At 29.7% G+C, this 20,928-nt stretch overlaps 4 protein-coding genes across 4 annotated transcripts; all 4 read right to left on the bottom strand.

The window, feature by feature from the left end:
• Positions 1-4: 4 nt before the first annotated feature.
• LOC142598185 (uncharacterized) lies at positions 5-1,151 on the bottom strand. The gene is made up of 4 exons (XM_075735364.1): positions 1,064-1,151; positions 808-976; positions 200-323; positions 5-133 (listed from the first exon to the last, which is right to left on the bottom strand). Exons 1-4 carry the CDS (start codon positions 1,111-1,113, stop codon positions 66-68), a joined length of 411 nt encoding a protein of 136 aa, XP_075591479.1. The 5' UTR covers positions 1,114-1,151; the 3' UTR covers positions 5-65.
• A 1,565-nt stretch (positions 1,152-2,716) lies between these two features.
• Positions 2,717-6,281, bottom strand: LOC124492150 (U-scoloptoxin(11)-Sm7a-like). Its single transcript, XM_075735362.1, has 4 exons — positions 5,868-6,281; positions 3,772-4,763; positions 3,161-3,547; positions 2,717-2,916 (listed from the first exon to the last, which is right to left on the bottom strand). Exons 2-4 carry the CDS (start codon positions 4,033-4,035, stop codon positions 2,740-2,742), a joined length of 828 nt encoding a protein of 275 aa, XP_075591477.1. The 5' UTR covers positions 4,036-4,763; positions 5,868-6,281; the 3' UTR covers positions 2,717-2,739.
• Positions 6,282-8,279: 1,998 nt separating this feature from the next.
• On the bottom strand, positions 8,280-14,092 carry LOC124492678 (phosphatidylinositide phosphatase SAC2). Its single transcript, XM_047055640.2, has 5 exons — positions 13,601-14,092; positions 11,933-13,529; positions 11,661-11,859; positions 9,405-11,591; positions 8,280-9,246 (listed from the first exon to the last, which is right to left on the bottom strand). The coding sequence occupies exons 2-5, from the start codon at positions 13,468-13,470 to the stop codon at positions 8,893-8,895; spliced, it is 4,278 nt and encodes a 1,425-aa protein (XP_046911596.2). The 5' UTR covers positions 13,471-13,529; positions 13,601-14,092; the 3' UTR covers positions 8,280-8,892.
• A 114-nt stretch (positions 14,093-14,206) lies between these two features.
• LOC124492680 (origin recognition complex subunit 1) lies at positions 14,207-16,107 on the bottom strand. Its single transcript, XM_047055642.2, has 4 exons — positions 15,694-16,107; positions 15,434-15,633; positions 15,202-15,367; positions 14,207-15,133 (listed from the first exon to the last, which is right to left on the bottom strand). The coding sequence occupies exons 1-4, from the start codon at positions 15,904-15,906 to the stop codon at positions 14,306-14,308; spliced, it is 1,407 nt and encodes a 468-aa protein (XP_046911598.2). The 5' UTR covers positions 15,907-16,107; the 3' UTR covers positions 14,207-14,305.
• Between the last annotated feature and the right edge of the window lie 4,821 nt (positions 16,108-20,928).

Here is a 20,928-nt window from a genome sequence, read left to right as displayed (position 1 = left end):
AAAAAAATGATATCATCAAATTATAAGTTGTTTCCTATTTTTTTTTTTTTTTTTGCTACAATATTTTATAATACTTCCTTTAGTATGGCAAAATGTCCATGCTGTATATTATTATTATTATTATCAATATCACCTGATGATAAACGATACAGCAACAACAATAATAATAATTACAAAAAATCTAACGTAGAAAAACAACCTATTGATAATCTACATTGATGACAGTCATTGATATTTTTCGGGAATTTATTTCGCATAAATTCGATCGTATAATGATGATCATTATTATTATTAGTTGAACAACATCGAGTCCATTTATGTAACTGTATATGTGTATAGAATGGAAAGAAAAAACAGAAATTCCTTTATAAAGGATAAATGGATAGAATATAGCGAAAAAAAAAATAATAAGTGGAAAAATATTTAATGTTTCATGATATTCTGTACTTCCAAGTAATTCCCTTTTACACTTTAATATGCAAATAATAATATGCATTTGTCATTAAATATAATGAATGATGAAACAAAAAATTCATCCAGAATCTTAAGTGTATATATTGCATAATGAATTTTTTCATTTTGCAAACAACTTATATATAAAAATAGCATTCATTTCTTAACGTTAATTGAATTCTTCTTCTTGAAAAAAAACGCAAAAGAATCTAACATTTCTGGATGATGCGCTTATTTTGATGAACCTTTTTTCCCTCTTCCGCTTTTCATTATGATTCTATGGTAACAAATTGAAATTATCATTTTTTTTTGGATGATAATAAAATTTAGGAAATAAATAAAATTATCCATTACCTTTGATGATGATATTCTTCTGTTCATTTGTTGATTTTCATCATTTTCTTCTTGTTGTTGTTGTTCATCATCTATTTGATTAGACATTGATGATGGATGATTTAAATCATTCCAATGGAAAATCATTTGTCTTCTGGTACGATAATCATCTATAATTATTTTGATTGCTCTTTGATTGAATGTAATTTAAATGTAGTTGTATTTTATTACCAATCTACTATGTATAATAATAATGATGATTAATGAAAAAATTTACCTTAAAATTAATGATATCGAAAACAATAGTATGAATGTAACAAGAATCATTAGTACGTATGCAAATTTTGTTGAGAATTTGTATCCATTTAAATCCATAATGATGAAGATCAACATTTTTCAATGAATTCAATGAATTTATATACCACAATTTTTTCTTCATTTTTGTTGTCGTTGTTTATATTATTAACTTTAATTTCACGTTTTATTTATACTATGATTAATTTTATTTAGAAATAAAAAATGAATTCTAGCAACCATATTTTTATCTTGTCATAATTTACCATAACAACCTATCACAAAGAAAAAAAATTCTGGTGTTTTTTGTTCATGTGGGTGTGTGTGTGTGTGTGTGTGTGAGTGTGTTTGTAAATTTAATTAAATTCAATCAAATGTAATGAAAATGAGACCAAAAACAAGTATTCAAATTCAGTGAATTCATCAAGAATATATTATCAAGATTTAATATTTTTATTTTATCATCATTCATGTTTCTGTTTTCAAATTTTATCATCGAAATTCATGAGTTAGAGAGAGAGAGAGAAAAAAAAAAGATTTTTGTTGTTGTTGTTGTTGTTGTTTCGCTAAATTAATTTCTAATCATTATTTTTTTTTATCAATTCTGTGCTTTGTATTTGTGTTTATGTTGTTGAAGAATTCAATTAAATTTTGTATTTTGGATTATGATTCAATAATAATGTCGATTGTGATTGAGGTCGCTGTGATGGTTTTGTTGTTTTCAATACACAAACACACACACAAAAAACAAAAAAAAGTGAATTACCTAATAGCAAGGTGAACAGTCATTAATTAATAATCAAAAAAAAAAAAACCAAAAACAAAAGAGAGAAGACAAAAAAAACGGAAATGAAACAGTAAATATAATACTCGAATGAGTGAATGGAAATATTATTCGTTTAAAGATGATGATGTTCAATGTCTGTGTCTGTGTCTGTGTCTGTGAGTGAGTGTGTGTGTGTGTTTTGTAATTATTTTATTACTTTAATGGTACTGTGTGTTTGTTAAGCTTTATTTTACATTTGTGGAAAAAAAACCAAGTAAAAACAATAATTTTACCATTTCTTTTTTGTTTGTTGGTTCCACCATCATCATCATCATCATTCTCAAGAATGGAAAAAAAATACAGAAAACATACGGGAATGATGACAACAACAAAAAAAAAAAATTGTCGTCCATTAGTGCGTGTGTGTGTGTGTGTGTATTCTTGAAAATTGAATTGTGAAATGTCTTTTTTTTTTGCTATTTTTTTTTACTTGTTTGTACTTATTTGATTGAATTGAATTGAATGAAATAGGATGGAATAGAATGTAATGAATGAATTGAAATGAATGAAATGTAATTTAATGAATACAAGGGACAAATAACATGAACTTCATAATAATATACCATATATTGTTATTGTTGTTGATGACGAGTGATTCATTGTGTGTGTGTGTGTGTGTGTGTCGGTGTGTTGACACAAAACCAAAACCAAAAAAAAAAAACCAAAATAATAATAAAAAAACGGAACCAAATTGGTAATCAACAATGATTGTTTGTTGGAATAAATTAATGAATTGACTGTTGAAACTGTGAAACCGATACGTAATCAAACACACACACACACGCACACCCACACACTCCAAACATGATATTTTATTTATTTTTTTTTTCATTTTAAACACATCTCATATTATATATTGTACCACTTTCTTCTTTGATTTCTTCATATGCCAAACGTAAATCTTGAGGGCAATATTTGCCTGATGAACAACGGCAATGTCTCCTTTCAATGGTTGTATCCGCTGTTTCCGTTATTGATAAACAGAATTGTTTACGATTACATCTGGGTGCCTGTAATCAATTTCAAATTGCATTTAGTTATTATTATTATTATTATTTTTTTTATTCTGTTTAATTCAATTTAATTTTCTTTCCTGTAGTATTGAATTGAAAAATTGTGTGTATTGTTTGAAAATAAATTGAATTCTACCCCATATACCCATATGACTAACTAACGATAAAAAGATGAAATTTCAAAAAAATCTAAGCCTATAATATAATGCTATGATTTGAAAATTTTTTTTTTATTTTTTACCTTTTGACAAATTTGTTCAGTTCCATAAATGTATGCTGTATCGTTCATTTCAAACATTGTTTTATTTGTTCTCAATAAATAATCATCATTACATAAACACATCATTTCTTGTATATCGGATATTTTCTCTCCAGTTATTAGATCAGTTTTTCCATAGCTTATATATGCAATTTCATTCTCATGGCATGGTAATAGATCTTTTGGTCTTTGGCCACAGAATTTATAGAAATCATTTCCATGTTTAACAATACGTTTATTATCGAATATATTCCACCAAAGATTACAATCATTATTTTCACATTTACATATGGGTATTTTATTCATGCCAACAGAATTCATTTGCATATATCCACAAATTGATCTCTGATTTTGACATTTTGGTAAATCCTATAAATTTTTAATTTTTTTTTTTTGGAAAAAAAATGAAATAAATTCAATTTAGTTAGTTTGACAATCCAATTAGAGTTTCAAAATGTTTATTTTTCATGTAATTTCAAAAACACACCCACGCACACGCATACACATACACACAGAGGAAAAAAACTATTAAAAAAATGTTTTTTTCTTTTGTTTATTCAAAAAGAATACAAACGAGCTTGTTTTTGGCTTACCTTGCGATCAAAATCATCATAATCAAAATATTTTGCTGTATTGACCATTTGAAATGATAATAATAATATGGTCATAGTGAAAATCAATATTGTCAAATGATGATGATTAATATGATTGGATGGTCCATTTTTATTCAGGCTAATTAATGGCCGAGAAGAAAAATAACTGTGTGTTGTTTTACTCAATAAACAATTGATCATTTGTTGTTGTTGTTGTCGTCGTCGCTGGTACTGATGTTGGTGTTGATTTTGATATTGTTCCATGATGAGATATTCTTTATTCTCACGATTGAAGAATAAGAATGTCAATGTTGTCGTCGTCGTCGTCGTCGTAGTTAGAATTGGATTTTGAAAAATTCTTTTCTGTTCAATTTTGATTGTTTTTTATTATAAAAATTTTTCTAAAAAATGGAACCGCTTCATTTATATATGTCAACACAAACTGGAAAAGTTCTTTTTTTTCTGTAAAAAAAAATAAAATAATGACGAATGATGTTTTCTGGTGAGAAAATTGATAAGAAAAAACAACAATAACAATAAATGAATTGTCGATCAAATTGTTAATTGTGTAATAATAATATGAACGAAAATTGATTCATTTATTTTCAAGATAACAAAAAAACAACAACAAATATTGGCTACGTCGAAATTTTTTTTTCTTTTTCTTTTACTTTTCGTTAGTTAGAAGAAAATCAGTTTTTTTTCAGTCATTGGCTGAGAATGAAAAAACATTGAATTTAGTTGGAAATGAAAATTCACTGCGTGTGTCTGATGATGATGATGAGGATTTTTCGATAATTCGAACATGTATTTTTTATAACGGGTTAATGATTAAAAATTTCTTGATTGCCAAAATATTGTCATCAATCAATTTACATGTGTGAAAAAAAAAATTTATTTGTATGCTGATCAGACGATTGATGAAATGAAATGAATTGAAAACAAACAAAACAAACGTATTAGTAGCAGGGTATTATCGTTGGATGAAATTACTGTTGAGAAAGAAAAAGAAAAGAATTTAAAAAAAAATGAAATTGAAATTCTGAAAAAACGAAAGTTCAACGTAAAACATCCTATGAATATTAACACCATCAACACCGACAACAAGAGGAAAGATTAAACATGCCGACAATATGGAAAACTTTTTCTTCAAAATGATTAAATTAAATGAATTAAAATGAATATAAATGAATTGAAAAGAATATTCTCAAATGGAATGTGAAATAATGATAATCTAAAGATATGTTTGCTTTTCTTTTTCTTTTCTTTTTCATTCAAACAATATTGCAGTGTGCGAGTGTGTTGAATGTGGGAAACGACAAAGAAAAAAAAAGGAAATCAAAAGATTTTCTTTTTGATCAAAAGAAGCAAAAGAAAAAAAAAAGAAAAGTTTTTCACTCTTGTTCTTGTCTTTTTTGAATTGCCATGACAAATATTGATTTTTTTTTTTTTGGCAATACGGTAGTGTGCAACTCTTAAATGTTGATGATGATGATAATAATAATGGTGATGGTGTGTATAGAAAAGAGAAGAAAAGAAAAGTTCTTATGAAAAATCATTGATATGATGATGATGATGACGAATGACTGATGAATCAGAGAATGATCATCAGAAATATGTGATGATCAAAACAGAATGTGACAAATAGAATTGAAATAATTTTTTTTTGTTTCACTGTTTTCGTTTTTTATTCCAACAATCATGGTGAATAAATGGCAGAAATAAGACGTAACAACACCTGTCACACACATGTGTGTATTATTCCACCAAAAAAAAATAACCAGAATTATGAATTAGGTCAAGCCCAATCCATTCAAATGAAAATGTCAAATTTTTTTTTCGTAATTGAATTTATTTTTCTTAGAATTTTTTTGTTGTTTTTTGTTTACCCTTGTCTACTGGAATAATCTGTCTATATCTATCATGCAATATGACTAATGACACGTTTTCAAAGACAATTTCCTATTATATTCATTTTGTCGTTAACTGTCGGGTTTACACTTTGCAAGTATTTGCATTGTTTTATTAACAATAATTAATCATCATGATGAATTATTTCAACAACAACAACAACAACAACAACAAAATGAACATACCTTTTTATGATTTATGCATTTTCAGTTCATTTTTATTTCATTCATTTGCAAAATTCATATGATGACAATCAATTAATAACGATGATGAAGAAAAACGATTGAATTTCTTCTTCTTTGAAGAATTCTTGAGAAACAACAAGAAAAAAAATGAAATGAAATTGGAAAATGTCAAGAAAAAAAATTTGATTCTTGAAAAAATAACCTCGATGATTTGTATGAATTTTTTTTTCTGATATCAATGTGTGTGTGTGCTGTGGTGTGCGCTTGTTTGAAAAGGCAAATTCAAAATGAAATTCAATTCTTGATTTGTTTGAAATTATCCTCCTTGTTTGAGTGTGTTTTTTTTTCTCTGGTGGGTGTTTCTACACTAAATGAAGAAGAATCTATCTATCGTAATGTTGTATTGTACATGGTTATTTGTCCATTTATTATATGGTGCGTAATAACACTACAGTAGCATACACACACACACACACAACAAGAGACAAGAGAGAATGAAAGAATACGGTCCAAATATGGAATCAAAATAACTGTATAACGTTTACATGTATTTTAGAGTGATCGCAATATTGTTCCAATTTTCAATGATGTTGTTCTTGTTGATGATGATGATGATGATGATGATGACTATAGAATTTTTTTTTCAGATTTAGTTCATCGTAATGTATGTTTATATACTACCGTTTTTTTATATATAAAACGTATGTTTGTCTGTGTGTGTGTGTGTGTGTGTGTGTGTGTGTGTGTGTGTGTGTGTGTGTGTGTGTGTGTGTGTCTGTGTGTGTGTGTGTGTGTATATTATATCATCAATGAACCAACAGGCAGCTACAACAATTAATCAAAATCCATTCACTAAAATGATCATCAGTATTAGATCGAAATGAGAGAGGTGTGTGTGTGTGTGTTTGGGTAATCAAACAATAAATTTTTTTTTCTCAATTTCTTTGTTTGAAAATTTTTAATAATGATTGAAACTTATTATTATTATTATTATTATCATTTTGGGTTTTTTTTTTGGAAGAATTTGACATATACCATAGGAAATGTTCAAAAGAAAAAGAAAAAATTCTTGACATGGCATTCATTCATTCATTCATTTATTCATTCATTTAAAGCACATGCAGGAAGAAAAAAAGAAAAATTCTTTCATTTTTTTTCTTCAGTCTCAAATATTTACCCAAACATTTATTTTATTTTATGCAAAAATGTCAACGACAATCATTCAAAACTACTTGTTATTATGACTGCATAGACACACGATTCTTTATGTGTGTTTTTTGTAATGATAAACGAACTAACAAAGCGTGTGAAAACATTATGATGATAATTATTAAAAAAAAAATGTTGAACCGAACAAAATCGACAAATGAATATAAAATGAGAGGAACAAAAAAAAATTCTGTCCTTTCAGTAAAAAAAAAATTTAAAAAAAAACTCATTTACATTTCCGATTTTTTCTGAAACACTTTTTTCTTCTCATTTTTTTTGTTTGTTTGTTTGTTTGTTTATAAGTTTATTTTTGTGTGTTATAAAAAAATGTGTGATCATGATGATTTTTAAATTTAGAAATTTTTTTTTGTTGAAAACAATTAGAAAATGAAGTAAAACGTAGCGATAGTGAGAGAAAAATGGTCACATCAACTAATGGTGAAACAATTACTACTGCCATACATTTTGATGATGATGATGATGGCCTTTCAACATACCCAAAAAAAAAAGATTTCTATGGAAAAAATTTTTTATTTACTGTTTTTTTGTTTCTATATTCACACACACATTTACACTTCACCATTATTGTCATCTTTACATCATCAACAACAAAAAATAAAACAAAAAAAAAATGAATTTAAAATCAAAATTCTTTTCAATTTGTTTTTTAGCGTTCACTAGTCATAGATGGTAAATGTCAATCGTTCATAATAATTAACGACATGTGAATGGAATTTTGAAAGAAAATAAAAGAAATGAAGAAGAAGAAGAAGAAAAAGAATCACTTTTTTTCAATTTTAACAACAACAACAAAAGGCAAAGATTTATTATCCAACATGTCAAACATTTATTCATCATTTTAAATATTGAAGTTTCAACCAGAAAAGAATCAGAAAATAAATTCCATAATTTTATTTTGGATAAATGTTTCCACCAATATAATGGCCATTATAATATTTGAGTGTGTATATCGCACACACACACACACAAAAAAAACGGAAGTATTCAATTTCAACAACAACAACATACACACACACAATAAACACATTTAATTAAAAATCAATTTTCCCAACAAAACAAAAAGGATAAATCTTTTTATTATTATTATGCCACATATTTCATCATCATCATATAATTAATCATAATTTTTTTTTATGTTTTTGTTTTGAATTCAAAAAAATATCAACATCATCATCATCATCATTTATTGGGTAATTTATTTTTTTTTATTTTGAAAAATTTAATGGTTATTATCAGCCATCATTTATTTATTTATTATCAAAATAGGGAACAAAGAGAGCGAGAGAGAGAGAGAGAGAGAGAAAAAAAATTGTTAGATAAATAAACATAAAACACAAATGAATAAACAAACACATAGACACAACATAAAACATTTATATATATATAAATCCATTTGTATAGACTAGTAGTTGTTATTTTTGGATGCTGAGGGCATTATTAGGTATTGAAATTGTTAATATAACTTTGATTAGTTTTTCTTTTTTCCATATTTTGATTGATTTTGATGAACATTTTTTTTGTTGAGAAAACAAAATGCCAATTTTTATATATGAAGAAGAAAAATTTTCTTTCCATTTTCTTTCAAAATGATGGTTAATGAAAAACAATATACTACTAATTTTTGCGTAAACAAAGTACACTTTTTTTCAATATGTTGAATAAATGATGTACATATATGTGTGATAAAGAAAGAAAGAGAATCTCATGATATTTCTTTTTTTTCTTGTTCCAATCATGAATTTCATGATTATAATTGATTCCTATAAGATTGTATTCAAAATAATGATCACAACAATCAGATTTCGATAATATTACTTCGTGTTTGTTCATGTGATCTTTGTTGAGTGGGTGGTGGTGGTGATGGTGGTGGAACACCAACTTGTGCCAACATATCAATTGACTGTCGAGAATGATGATGATGTTGATCAAATTTATTCTGTATTTCTTTCGTTATACGAGTCAATGGTGATAAAACAAAATCTTTTTTAACGCCCAATGATGATGTGAAATTTGAGCTTAATGATGAATCAACATAATGATGATGATGATGATGATGATGATGTATATTATCATTGTCATCTGAAACTGATAGATTCGAAACAGAACTTGTTGGAGGTAAATTTAAGGACATGAACGTTCCAGATGATACCTTTGATTTATATATATTTTATTATTCACATATTTCATTTGTAAATAAATGAACGAAAGAAAAAGAAAGAAAGAAATGATTACTTTTATATCAAGACTGAAAAACAAAGTAAGAAATGACTAATGGACTTTAATATAATCAGTATATAAACAACTTACTTGTAATGTATTCGAACTTCGTGATGTTTTTAGGCCAGAATTCGGTGATACATTGAATGCTAAATCAGAAAAACTAAGTGATGTTTCTTTACTGAAACCTCCAGACATTGAATGTGAATTGTTGTTGTCCAAATAATTTCCGACATCACGTATCGATGATGATGATGTAATAGGATTCTTTTCCAAATAAGATTCATATAATTTTGTTGATATTGATTCACTACCAAGTGATTTGAAATCATTGTCCTCCGGATAGGATAATGCAGCAAATGATGATGAACTGATAAGTGGATAATTTATTACGGCATCATTATTAGGCAAATTTACTAAGGAAAAAATTCCACCACCACCATCTGTTACATTAATACTGTCACTACTGTTGCTAAATTTATTACTGCCCATTTCAATTTTAAGTGCTGGCTGTAACATAATTGAATTTAAGGCCAAATCTGAATTGAAAATACATCGGCTTGATTGATGGCCACTTGACAAATCATTCAAATCCTTATTGTTATTGTTGTGCACATTTTTCTGTAAATTCTGTGCATCGATTGTTATTGTTGATGATGGAATCAATGATACTTGTGATTGAGATATGGCTTTATTGCGTAATTGTCTTAACGATGCTTTTTTCATCGAATCAATTACAAAATCATCAACATCATGAAGAACAGATTTCATTCGACTATTGTCATCTGATGACCCATATTCATTTTGAATTAAACTAGATTCTGAAGGTGTATAATGTAGTGGTGGACTTGTAACTAAAATACCACAGCTTTCCAATACACGATCCATACTTCCTTTTGTTGGAATAGGTTCATCATCTAAACATGGTGAACATATTTCACTTATTGGTGGTAAAATCTGTTCCGAACCAAATTCAGAACAATCGGACAAATCTAAACTTAATGTTCGTTCTGTTAAACATTGATTATTGTTGGCATGTTTTTTCCGTAAATTAATTATAGAATCCTCATCATCTGATTCATCAATATCTAATTCTTCCGATGATTTTCTAAGCTGATCATTTTCACGCATTTTTAATCCATCAATTTGTAGTGTTGATCGATTACCGACAACATTTTGTTGACCATTTGAAGAGCCAGTTAATTTTCCTCGTAATCGAGAGAAATGTGAATATACACCAGTGAATAATTTTTTCGAATTAACCATATACGAATTATCAATGGATAAATTCTTCATACGATTTATATTATCATTTGTTTCCGTTTTGAATGACGCGGACAAGATTCTTTTACTTTTTCTTCGTTCCAAACGACTCATTTCAAGGAAAGGAACATTCAATGATTTGACACTTAAAGCCACTTTAAATGATTCACAAATGGCCTTCAACGATTCAAGTGACTCTTCTCGGGTTCGAATTGGAATGGCCATATTGTTGAAGAAACGAGTATTGGTCGATCGAAACATGTGAAAATAACCAGTTTGATTACCAATAGTATAATGAAAACGAACAGCATAAGAAATTAATGGACAATTTTGCGCACGCATTGAACTGAATGGACCATTAGGATAATTAGGTTCGGCACCGATTTCAATTTTTTCTAAATCTTCTAATAATACTTTTTGATATTTGATTATCCGATCAGTTTGATCATCATAATCAGCAACGTAATAACAATCCTTGGTCAATATCAGAACGATATCCATTTCACATTCAGGAATTTCGTTATTTACTCGTAATGTTGACAAAGGAGCACCAGTGGTTGGATCTGCATCGACCAATGGCCAGCCACCAAGTATAACTTCATCTTCAGGAACAAGAATTTTTTTACAATCTTCGATAACCATTTTGATTCGTTCATGATATTCTTGATCATTATTCATTAGCAAATTATTTGAAACTCCACTTTTTCTTGGCGATTTTTCATTTGGTGAAGAAAGATTTTCGTCAACAGGATTTCCTTGCATTATATCAATCACAGCTTGACGATATGCATCTTTGAAACGATTCAGATAATAACGATTAGCCGAATTAACACCATCACGAACAACGCCGGAAAGCTTTCGTTCACCAGTTCGAGTGTAATCACTTTTTAATGCTGCTGTGCCTGCATATTGTCGGGAAATTGTGTCACCATTTCTAGCCCACATTAATTGAAAAACACGTCTTGAATTGGCTGATAATTGACCTTCAGGAGGAAGAAGACCTAAACGTACAAGCTAAATTGGTTAAGAAAAAAAAGACAATAAAAATTCAAATATCCACACATGATAAATGAGTATTTATACCTGTATATCCATTACAGCTTTGGCAATCGCAGTCATTACGATATTGGTACGATCCAAACAATCAACACAATTGATACGAAACACGCCTCGTTGTTCACAGATTACACCATCATTATCAATCCAACAGTATCGAATTTCTTTGATTAGATCATAGATTCGTTCAATAAGAATGGAAACATTTTCAAATTTCATTCCACGGCTAAAAATAAAAAAATGAATCAATGTATTAAATGTCTTTATAAATTATCAATACGAATCCAATTATTACATACCAATAGTCATGGAAATCAAATGTGACAAATGTCAGACGATGATCGTCCATTTTTATCACATGATTCATATAAGCATCACATAGAACTTTTTCTCTACCTGAATGCTCGATCAGATTTACTGCAACAACTTGATTTTCATAATGGACAAATTCCTGTTCAAAATGTTTTCGAAACGCTTCTTGATTTTCCGTTTCGGAACGCTCCATCAACGGTGGTGGCCGATATTTATAACCAGGTTGTGACCAAAATAATGGTACCGAACCTCGGACACATACAAATGATACTGAATGGAAACCATAACTGAAAATTTGTTCAGTTTCCACATAATTTGCACAGGTACCACTCTCATCAAGTCCACGTTTTTTATATCGAGTTCCGGCTCGAAAACGACTACGTCTTGAAATTAAAGCCATCCAATAATAATCATGTGTTTCGAGAAATGAATCAACAACTTTCCTATCACATTCTGTTTGATCATCATTTTGATTAGTGTTTGGAATGGCCATATTTGGCATACATCCAACCGGATAATTTTCCGATAAATCAAAACAACATTTTTCAATCTGTATAAAACCTTGAATAATTGGCAATATCCATATATGACTATAGCATTTATGTTGTCCGTCACCATCATTTATAATTTCCATTATTGGTTCCAACATGTACTTGTTCCAAAAGAAACGGTCATCGACTCGTTTCCAAAGTGGTACGATACGTATATCATTTGGATCATGATTTGATTCCAATGTATGACGAATTTTTTGTTGTCTTTGTACAGAATTGGTTAGATCACCAGTAAGTGAGAAATAAAACGAATTCGTTTCATTAAACATTTTGTAAACTTCTTCAGTTAAACGGCGATCAAATTTTTCTTTTTCTTCCATTTTATTCATTTGTTGATTATTGGCATTTGTAATCATTGAACTGACTTTTGGCTTTACATTTGAAGCAGTCATTTTAAGCTGATTCCATGTACGTTGTACACTACCAGTCGACATTAATGTTTGTGGATTTTGTGCGAATGAAGTCGTATTGAATTTTATGCTCGATTCATCGATAATCGAATCTTTAAATGAAGCTTGAATAAATGGTGGATTTGTAGGCGTTACGATCGCCGGTTTCGTACAGAAATCAGAACAACATTCATCTAATCCAAGATCGATAGATGTTTCGCTTTTCTTTCCACACAATGATATGATGGAAATCTTTTGAATTTTGAATACTTCATCATGAGAACCGAACGGTAATCGTCCAATCGAAATTGATTGTTTAATTAATATCAATTTATCATTATTGAATAGACCAATCAAACCATACGCTAATCCATGGCAGGTGAAATCTTCGAATACAGAATCATCATTGATGATTTTAAATTCTGGTTTAATCTGGAATGATTTTGTTTCAAGTGAACAATTTGTTTCATTATATGGTTTGTTTTGTTGATCCAATGGTGTTTGTATGAAACGTGGCCACCATATTGTACTTGTGCCATGTTTAAGTACGATAAATTTTTCATTAACAAGAACCTCAAATTTCATCGTTATATATTTGTTAGTATAGTACAATGTTGTTGTTGTCGTATTATTAATAGGCAAACCTTTGGAATTTTAAAAATAATTACACAATATGTTTAAAACAGAAAATATTAGGAAAAAAAACAATACTTACTCAATTACGGAATGTGAAATAAGAATGTTGGCAATCATTTCAAATGGATTCGAAATGTAAATACACCTGAATCGATCAAATACTTTTAATTTAACAGATTTAAATAATTATTAAGTAGAGTAGATATGTGAAGAAAATGTCAACATAAAAACATTTGGAAAAATGTATTTAAAAAAAAACAGTTTTATCCGTTGTTATTGTCGCGATTGCCATCAATGTGAATCCAATGTTGATGATGACAATCGAAAAAAAAATACTGACATTTATATTGACCAATAACAATATGACGACAACAATGACGATCAACCCATCAAATAGAAACGAGTATTAATAATCATTTTTTCATGGTTGGATGCAATAACGACGACATCATCATCATCGTCGTCTCATACAACAAAACACAATACATCATCAACGACAATTTCTTTTCTTTTCGTTTGTTTTTGTTATTATATAGAAATTTTTTGTTTTTCTCCCAAAAGATTTTTTTTTGTTTCTTTTCTCACAATGGTAGACCATTCATAGAAAAGGTAAATTTGATTTGTATGATTTGAAATTTTCAAATAAAGATGTCATATATAATAATTCTATATAACTTGGACAGGATTTTTTTTCTGATTAATAATTTATTTGAATGTTTGAATTCTTGATGAAAGTTAAAATGATAATAAATTATTGATGAGTAAAACATATATATATACAGTTTTATAAGTCTAGATTCAATGCGAATGCAATATCATCTGGTGATACATTTAAACGTATTCGTCGATATAAATGAGAATGTGATCGTTCTAATAAAATTATTTTGGCCAGATCAAGATTTGCCACTATTTTTGATAATTCTATTGTGTTTGGCACGAAATTTCCTTCAAAATGACAAATATCCGAATGAGTTTTGTATAGTTCAATGAATTGATATTCTTCAAGACCAGTGGAACGAAAATTTTGTAAAAATGAACGTAAAAATATCTGTTCCTGTATCGATGCCTGTTGTATTCGTATCGTTTTTGTTGATTGAAAAATTTCTTTGAGCGCTTTGTCAACATCGGCCATTGTAACTTTTGAATTTCCATTCATGATGCCTATTTCGGTTGCACGTCTACAAATATCCAATACCCTTCGTACATCACCAGAAACGGCCGATACTTTTCGACAAATCAATTCCAAAGCATCTGGTTCGAAAATCTCTACACCATTCAAATCTCCTAATTTGGACAAAACAATTTTTTCCAATTCTTTATACGAATATGGATGAAAAAGTAAACGTGTCAATCCAAGACGTGAAGAAACTCTATTGACCATAAATCGTTCAGGCAAATCCATTGAATTAGCAACGGCCAATACAACTAGTTTAGAATTTTTTCGATTCGGCCAATCAAATATATGATAAAGGATGTCCTGTTTTTTTGTCTTAAGATAATCCAATTCATCGATGAATAAGATGACAAATTCTTTCGACAGATTCATGTCACTAAATCTTTCTGTTAAAATATTAGTAGCTTGATAATTGTTCTTTTTCATTCCATTCAATTCCTATTTGTAAAATGAAAAAAAATTAATTTCAATTAATCAATGATGCAATCAATCAATTATTTTATTACCATTAGAAAATGTGAACAAAATTTATTCGGCTGTGCAAGCTTCATTCCATTGATTTCAATGAATTTAAATTTTGGTAATCTTTTTGATTCACCATTCAATTTACGTTTAACTTCACATAATGTTGCCGTTTTACCGGTTCCAGGAACACCACTTATGTACATACAACTGATTTGAAAAAACAAAATGATAAATTTTCAGTATTTCAAAAATAAAAACTGTTTAAAAAATTACCCTCCTTCATTTTCGTATAATTTTTTCGTAATAAAATTATAGATATCATCAAATTGAAATTCACGACAAGGCAATGATTCAGGCACTGATGATGAATGTAATCGTAATACAATATCTTCTAACGTGATTTTTTTATTCGTTTTCGATTTGTTGACAACGATTCGTTTGACCATTTTAAGCTTGGAAGATGGCAACTCACACTTGTACAGATATAAAATGTAAATAAATTGTTCAACAAAGGGTTTTCATATAAGACATACATGTGAATCTTTATCATTTTTGATGATTATTTTTCGATTTTGACTACCCGTTGCATTAGTTTTGGATGCGGACGATTTTCTTTTCTTTCTTCCATTATTATAATATCTTATGGTTGAATTTTTTGAATTTGAACCATAATAAATAAATGAATTGTCCACTACATCGCCAAAAATTTTTGCCGGTTTACGTTGACGTTTAGGTCTTGAACTCATTTTTGTAATTAATTAATTAATTAATATATTACTCATTTATGATGTTTGTTTTTATTATAAAAAAAATGAGAAATTATTCAAGTTGTTCTTTCGATGATGATGAAATTTCACACATGTTGCGCTGTCTTATCACCGAAAAAAAGGTGGGACGAGTACCCTCCAAAATTGGCGACCACTCATCAACATTGGAGAGTAATATTCAAAGTTGGTTTTATCGAAATTATTAATTAAAAATTTTGAATTTGAAATTTTTTATTGAAAAATTATATAGAATTATTATTATAAAGATAAAACATCAATATGGTTTTTATAATCAAGCTTTTTGAATCGAAAAAAATATGATTTACATATATTCTATATACATTTTCTTTGGAATGTTTCTGTGAATAATATTCCGATACTTTCATTTTTTGATAATTTTCTGAAATTGAATCCAGAATAATATCTTTTTCAAGCGTTGAATTTCTGGAAGTATCCCAATCAAAGATATGAACCTCTTGTTTATAACCAACAAGTGCTGTGAAGAAATAACCAAGACAACTTTCTTAGTTAAATAAACGTAGTTTATTAAATGATTGTATCTTAATACAATTCAAAAAGCAAAAACTAAACAATAAATACAAAAATTTTGACAACAAAACACATGTACAATTTTCTTGCTAAGACAGTCTCGCTCACTCTTTTTCAGTAGAATTTGCGCCAATTGCTTGGCCCGTTCATCGAGGACGACCCACTTCACGACACTCCCCCGCCGATTCCAAAAAGGATATGTCCGTAACCGATCGTAGAAGATTTCAAAGAATTTGAATTTCAATGGCCAATCATTACGCCTACGTTGAATTAATGAATCAAAATATTTTTGCTTCCATAGTTTTTCAATTTTCTTCAAGAGATCATGATTACGAGAAACAAAACCGGTGGCCAACAAACCAAAAAACTTTTTTCTGTTCCGATATCGCAATAGATCAAATAAAACAATACATACAGCTTCAAAAAGAGCAACAAAACTTGTTCGGGTTGATGGTAATTGAGTAAATGGTTGATCGACAGGTTTTCGCTTTTCAATTTGACAAAATTTACAATAATAAACAGATTTCTTTTCAATATGATACAAATTAGGAACGGTAGTTTCAATACCATCATGCAATAACATTTCATGATGCTGTTTGATCTGGGATTTAGCAATAGTTCCAAAATTTTGCTCACACAATAATTTTTTAGTGACCGATGTCAATATCACGGGTGAAGACACTAACCCGAATGTTGAAACTTTCATTTGCAGAAACGCCTTTGACAGATCGGCCGATACGGCGAATTTTCCTTTGCGGAATTTCATGAGATGATCAAAAATGTTAAGACCGTGTGCATGGCCTTTCCATAGCAACTGATTCGAAACGTCAAATCCAAACGATCCGTTGAAAACAATACACAACGGTGCGGACGCGGATTCTCGATAAATCGGATGGTACGGCAACAAATAGCCGTTTGGATCATCCATTACCATTGTTTGATCGCTATCAACATAAGCCAATAATTGTTTTTCATATTCGTTTTTCATGCTCTTATTTTCTGATTGTTTGAACGATTTATTCCATACAATAAGAGCCTTATCAAAATCATTGGCTGGACGAATATCTGAAAGAAAAGGCAATCGAGCCTCATATCGTCCATTCTCTTTTCGTACAATTTTCAAATCATCGTCAACGTCTTCGTCGTTAACGTTCAAATCATTTTCAATTTCAAAATTCAATAATTCATGATCAGATTTCAAAAATAATTCATTTCTAGAATGATCAATAATTTTGTCATCTTCAATAATTAGTTCATCAATATCTCCATTATCTTGACGATTCAAAAGATCAATAATTGGTTCATCAATATCTCCATTATCTTGACGATTCAAAAGATCAATAATTGGTTCATAAATATCACTTTCATTTTCTGACAAATCGATGATTGGTCTGGTACAAATATTTACATTACATAAATTAGCTTTATGTCTTTCCAGCGATACTTTTCGTCGACTTGCTTCTTTTCCTACTAGTGGTGACGACGAATAGACGGTACAATTTTTGTCAGAATCATTTGACTTGTCTTTTACCAATTCTTTATCGATCAACGAAACATCCGAACCATAATCAAACAGCATACGACTCTGAATTCCATTACATGACCCATACAATAACGGTCGACTTTCTGACTTAGAATTCTTTTTGATCTCAAAACCATTTTTCGATTGATCAACTACTGATATCGCTGCTGCATTACCGATCATTGATTCTTCCGTGGCTGGACTAGATTCGTCGATCACTTTGGGTTTCGTTTGAAACAATTCAATAATCACTTCATGCATTTCGGTAGCATGAAGACGTGGACATTTATCACATTTAAGTTTCGATGACATTTGACAATTTTTACTTAAATGTCCTCTTTTCAAACATCTGAAGCACAATCCTTTTGATTTGATTAGATTGGCTACTGTTTTGACATCATAATTTTTCAAACATTCAAAATTATTTTGATGAAACTTTTCACAAATATAACAATTAGTCGTGATAGCGGCTGTGCTATTCGATATCATCGGTGGCTCTTGTTTCTTCAATGGACTATCTTTACGAATCTTATTGTAATCATAACAAAGAGCTTCATCGTATAGCTTATCGATATAGTTGACTAATTGATCAAAATCTTTTATCTTCGCCAGCATATGACGTTGAGCTTTATAGTAGAATCTGGTGGCTACTGCCTGAATCAAATTGATCGTGTAGAACATTACGTCTGAAACCAAATTTTTGATTGCCAAATTGGCGTTTTCTACTATATCTTTTGTCTTTTTCAAATCATGAACATCATTTTCTGATTCGATTCTTGGGATAGATTCTAGATCTTTCTTGATTTCCAATATCGCCCGTTGGGGATCATCAAATTTGACGCAAACTCTCGACCAGATCTCGGCTAATGATAATCGTTGACCGATCAAATTTGTCACAAATTTCTCTGGATCCTTTTTCATGGTTTTCAACAACATTGATTTCTTTAAATCCTCTGAAAGCGATGTATTGTTGATCAATAACTTCTCGATCATGATTTTATATGCATTCCAAAATGCGAATTTACCATCGAAAGTCGGTAACTGATCCATCTTAACTGGTCGACATCTATTCAATGATGATGTATCCGCAAAATTGTTAACTATTGAATTGAACGGGGTTGAGGTACGTAGATGATCACCAGAATCGTCCTGAACGTTGGACTGATTTCGAACTACAACAATTCTCATCTTTTTCAGATGTTCCATGTACAAATCTAATTTCTTGTTGTAGTCGCCCATCTTTTTTAATTCCTCTTCGGGAATTTCTTCTTCTCCGACTAACTCGATCAATTTCTGGTTCAATTCATCTAATTCAGAACGTAATAGTTCTGTCCGAGCCATGTCCCAACGTCTTACATGAAGAAGGGATACATTACTTCTGGCCGAAGCCAATCGTTGCTTCACATCATCCGGAATTGTCAACATATTTTACTATATGTTTATCGTAAAGGTACAGTCCAAAGTTCAATACGTTTCCAAGATGTAACCGTTATCCAAATATTCAAATTTCCAAGGTTCGGGATCAAATCAATTCCGATGATACAATACCAAAAAACCAAATTTTCAAAAATTCGCGATACGAGTACCACGATCCGAATCAATTTCAATATATTCGCAACCACAAATTGATCACGATCTAAATACAAATCAATTGTCGTAACCAATGTATTACGTCTTAGTCCAAATTTTTCGCAACAATTTAGCTACGTCCAAAAAACGGGAAAACGATAATCGTAACCAATATTACGTCCAAGTCTTAGTCCAAATTTTCGTAATGATTGAGCTACGTCCGAATCGAGTCCACGATAATCGTAACCAATATGTCACGTCCAAAACAATATTCGCAACCAATGAATGATCACGATCCAAAATTTTCGTAATACTTGAATTACGTCAAAATCAATATTCGAAATCAATATATGATCACGATCACAGTACAAATCATTTAATAAATGTGAAGAAATAACCAAGACAACTTTCTTAGTTAAATAAACGTAGTTTATTAAATGATTGTATCTTAATACAATTCAAAAAGCAAAAACTAAACAATAAATACAAAAATTTTGACAACAAAACACATGTACAATTTTCTTGCTAAGACAGTCTCGCTCACTCTTTTTCAGTAGAATTTGCGCCAATTGCTTGGCCCGTTCATCGAGGACGACCCACTTCACGACAAAGTGCTCTCCTATATATCTTTTATTCTCTTCATCAAAAGATTTGGTAAATCCTTATTGTTCCTGTTAATTCGGTTGTATTGTTTCTTTATTTTGTGTTGCCTTTCCCATCTATAGGTTAAGTGCAAACATGGCAAGGAATATTTCTTGATTTCTTGTTCGGTGTGTTCTAGTTAATGCAATTTATAATACATCAATGATTCAACATTGACATCATCACCAGAAAGTCGCTTTCCACTCCAAACTACCATAATAAAAAGGAAAAACTGTGAAACATTCTTTGATTTTTTTTTTGATGTTATCTTGTATGACTTTGATATTAGATGTAAGCATATACTCAATTCTTTTGGAAAGACGCCCTCGGCGAGACAATGAACAGCGTCATTAGGAGCACAATTCCATCGTGTGATATTATCAAGTGAAAATATCATATTTTGAACAACACCAACTGTTGACTCATTTTCCAATGAACCCATTTGTCGTTGTTTTAATTTACTTTTTTTTTACTTGAAAAACTTCACAGAAAAATTGTCATTTTCACTTGATGTTTTCCGCTAGCGATTTCCAGCATCCAATTAAACGCCCATATTTCTTTTGACGTTATGTAATTCAACATATCGAACAAATCGTGAAAGATGTCGGGAGGTGCAATATTACTGACAGTATTTCCAATTCGGTTAAAATACAGCTTCTAAAGACCAGATTCATTACACCAGATTTCACAAGATTGTATTCATCGGAATCCAAAATGGA

This window comes from Dermatophagoides farinae, chromosome 1 (genome assembly GCF_024713945.1).
Source record: "Dermatophagoides farinae isolate YC_2012a chromosome 1, ASM2471394v1, whole genome shotgun sequence".
Classification (NCBI taxonomy): Eukaryota; Metazoa; Arthropoda; class Arachnida; order Sarcoptiformes; family Pyroglyphidae; genus Dermatophagoides; species Dermatophagoides farinae.
The sequence above is the reverse complement of the archived record's forward strand: the minus strand, read 5'-3'. Positions and strand labels throughout refer to the sequence as shown.

Excerpts from the sequence above, each read along its gene's own strand:
- LOC142598185 (XM_075735364.1), bottom strand. The coding sequence starts at position 1,113 with ATGATTCTTGTTACATTCATACTATTGTTTTCGATATCATTAATTTTA. Across the intron at positions 324-807 it reads GAAGAATATCATCATCAAAG|TTACATAAATGGACTCGATG; the intron begins GTAATGGATAAT and ends ACACATATACAG. Across the intron at positions 134-199 it reads TCAATGTAGATTATCAATAG|GTGATATTGATAATAATAAT; the intron begins GTTGTTTTTCTA and ends GTTTATCATCAG.
- LOC124492150 (XM_075735362.1), bottom strand. The coding sequence starts at position 4,035 with ATGGAACAATATCAAAATCAACACCAACATCAGTACCAGCGACGACGA. Across the intron at positions 3,548-3,771 it reads ATGATGATTTTGATCGCAAG|GATTTACCAAAATGTCAAAA; the intron begins GTAAGCCAAAAA and ends AAAAATTTATAG. Across the intron at positions 2,917-3,160 it reads CTGAACAAATTTGTCAAAAG|GCACCCAGATGTAATCGTAA; the intron begins GTAAAAAATAAA and ends AATTGATTACAG.
- LOC124492678 (XM_047055640.2), bottom strand. The coding sequence starts at position 13,470 with ATGAAATTTGAGGTTCTTGTTAATGAAAAATTTATCGTACTTAAACAT. Across the intron at positions 11,592-11,660 it reads AAGCTGTAATGGATATACAG|CTTGTACGTTTAGGTCTTCT; the intron begins GTATAAATACTC and ends TAACCAATTTAG. Across the intron at positions 9,247-9,404 it reads GAAGTTCGAATACATTACAA|GTATCATCTGGAACGTTCAT; the intron begins GTAAGTTGTTTA and ends TATAAATCAAAG.
- LOC124492680 (XM_047055642.2), bottom strand. The coding sequence starts at position 15,906 with ATGAGTTCAAGACCTAAACGTCAACGTAAACCGGCAAAAATTTTTGGC. Across the intron at positions 15,634-15,693 it reads AAAATGATAAAGATTCACAT|TGTGAGTTGCCATCTTCCAA; the intron begins GTATGTCTTATA and ends TATCTGTACAAG. Across the intron at positions 15,134-15,201 it reads TTTGTTCACATTTTCTAATG|GAATTGAATGGAATGAAAAA; the intron begins GTAATAAAATAA and ends TTTTACAAATAG.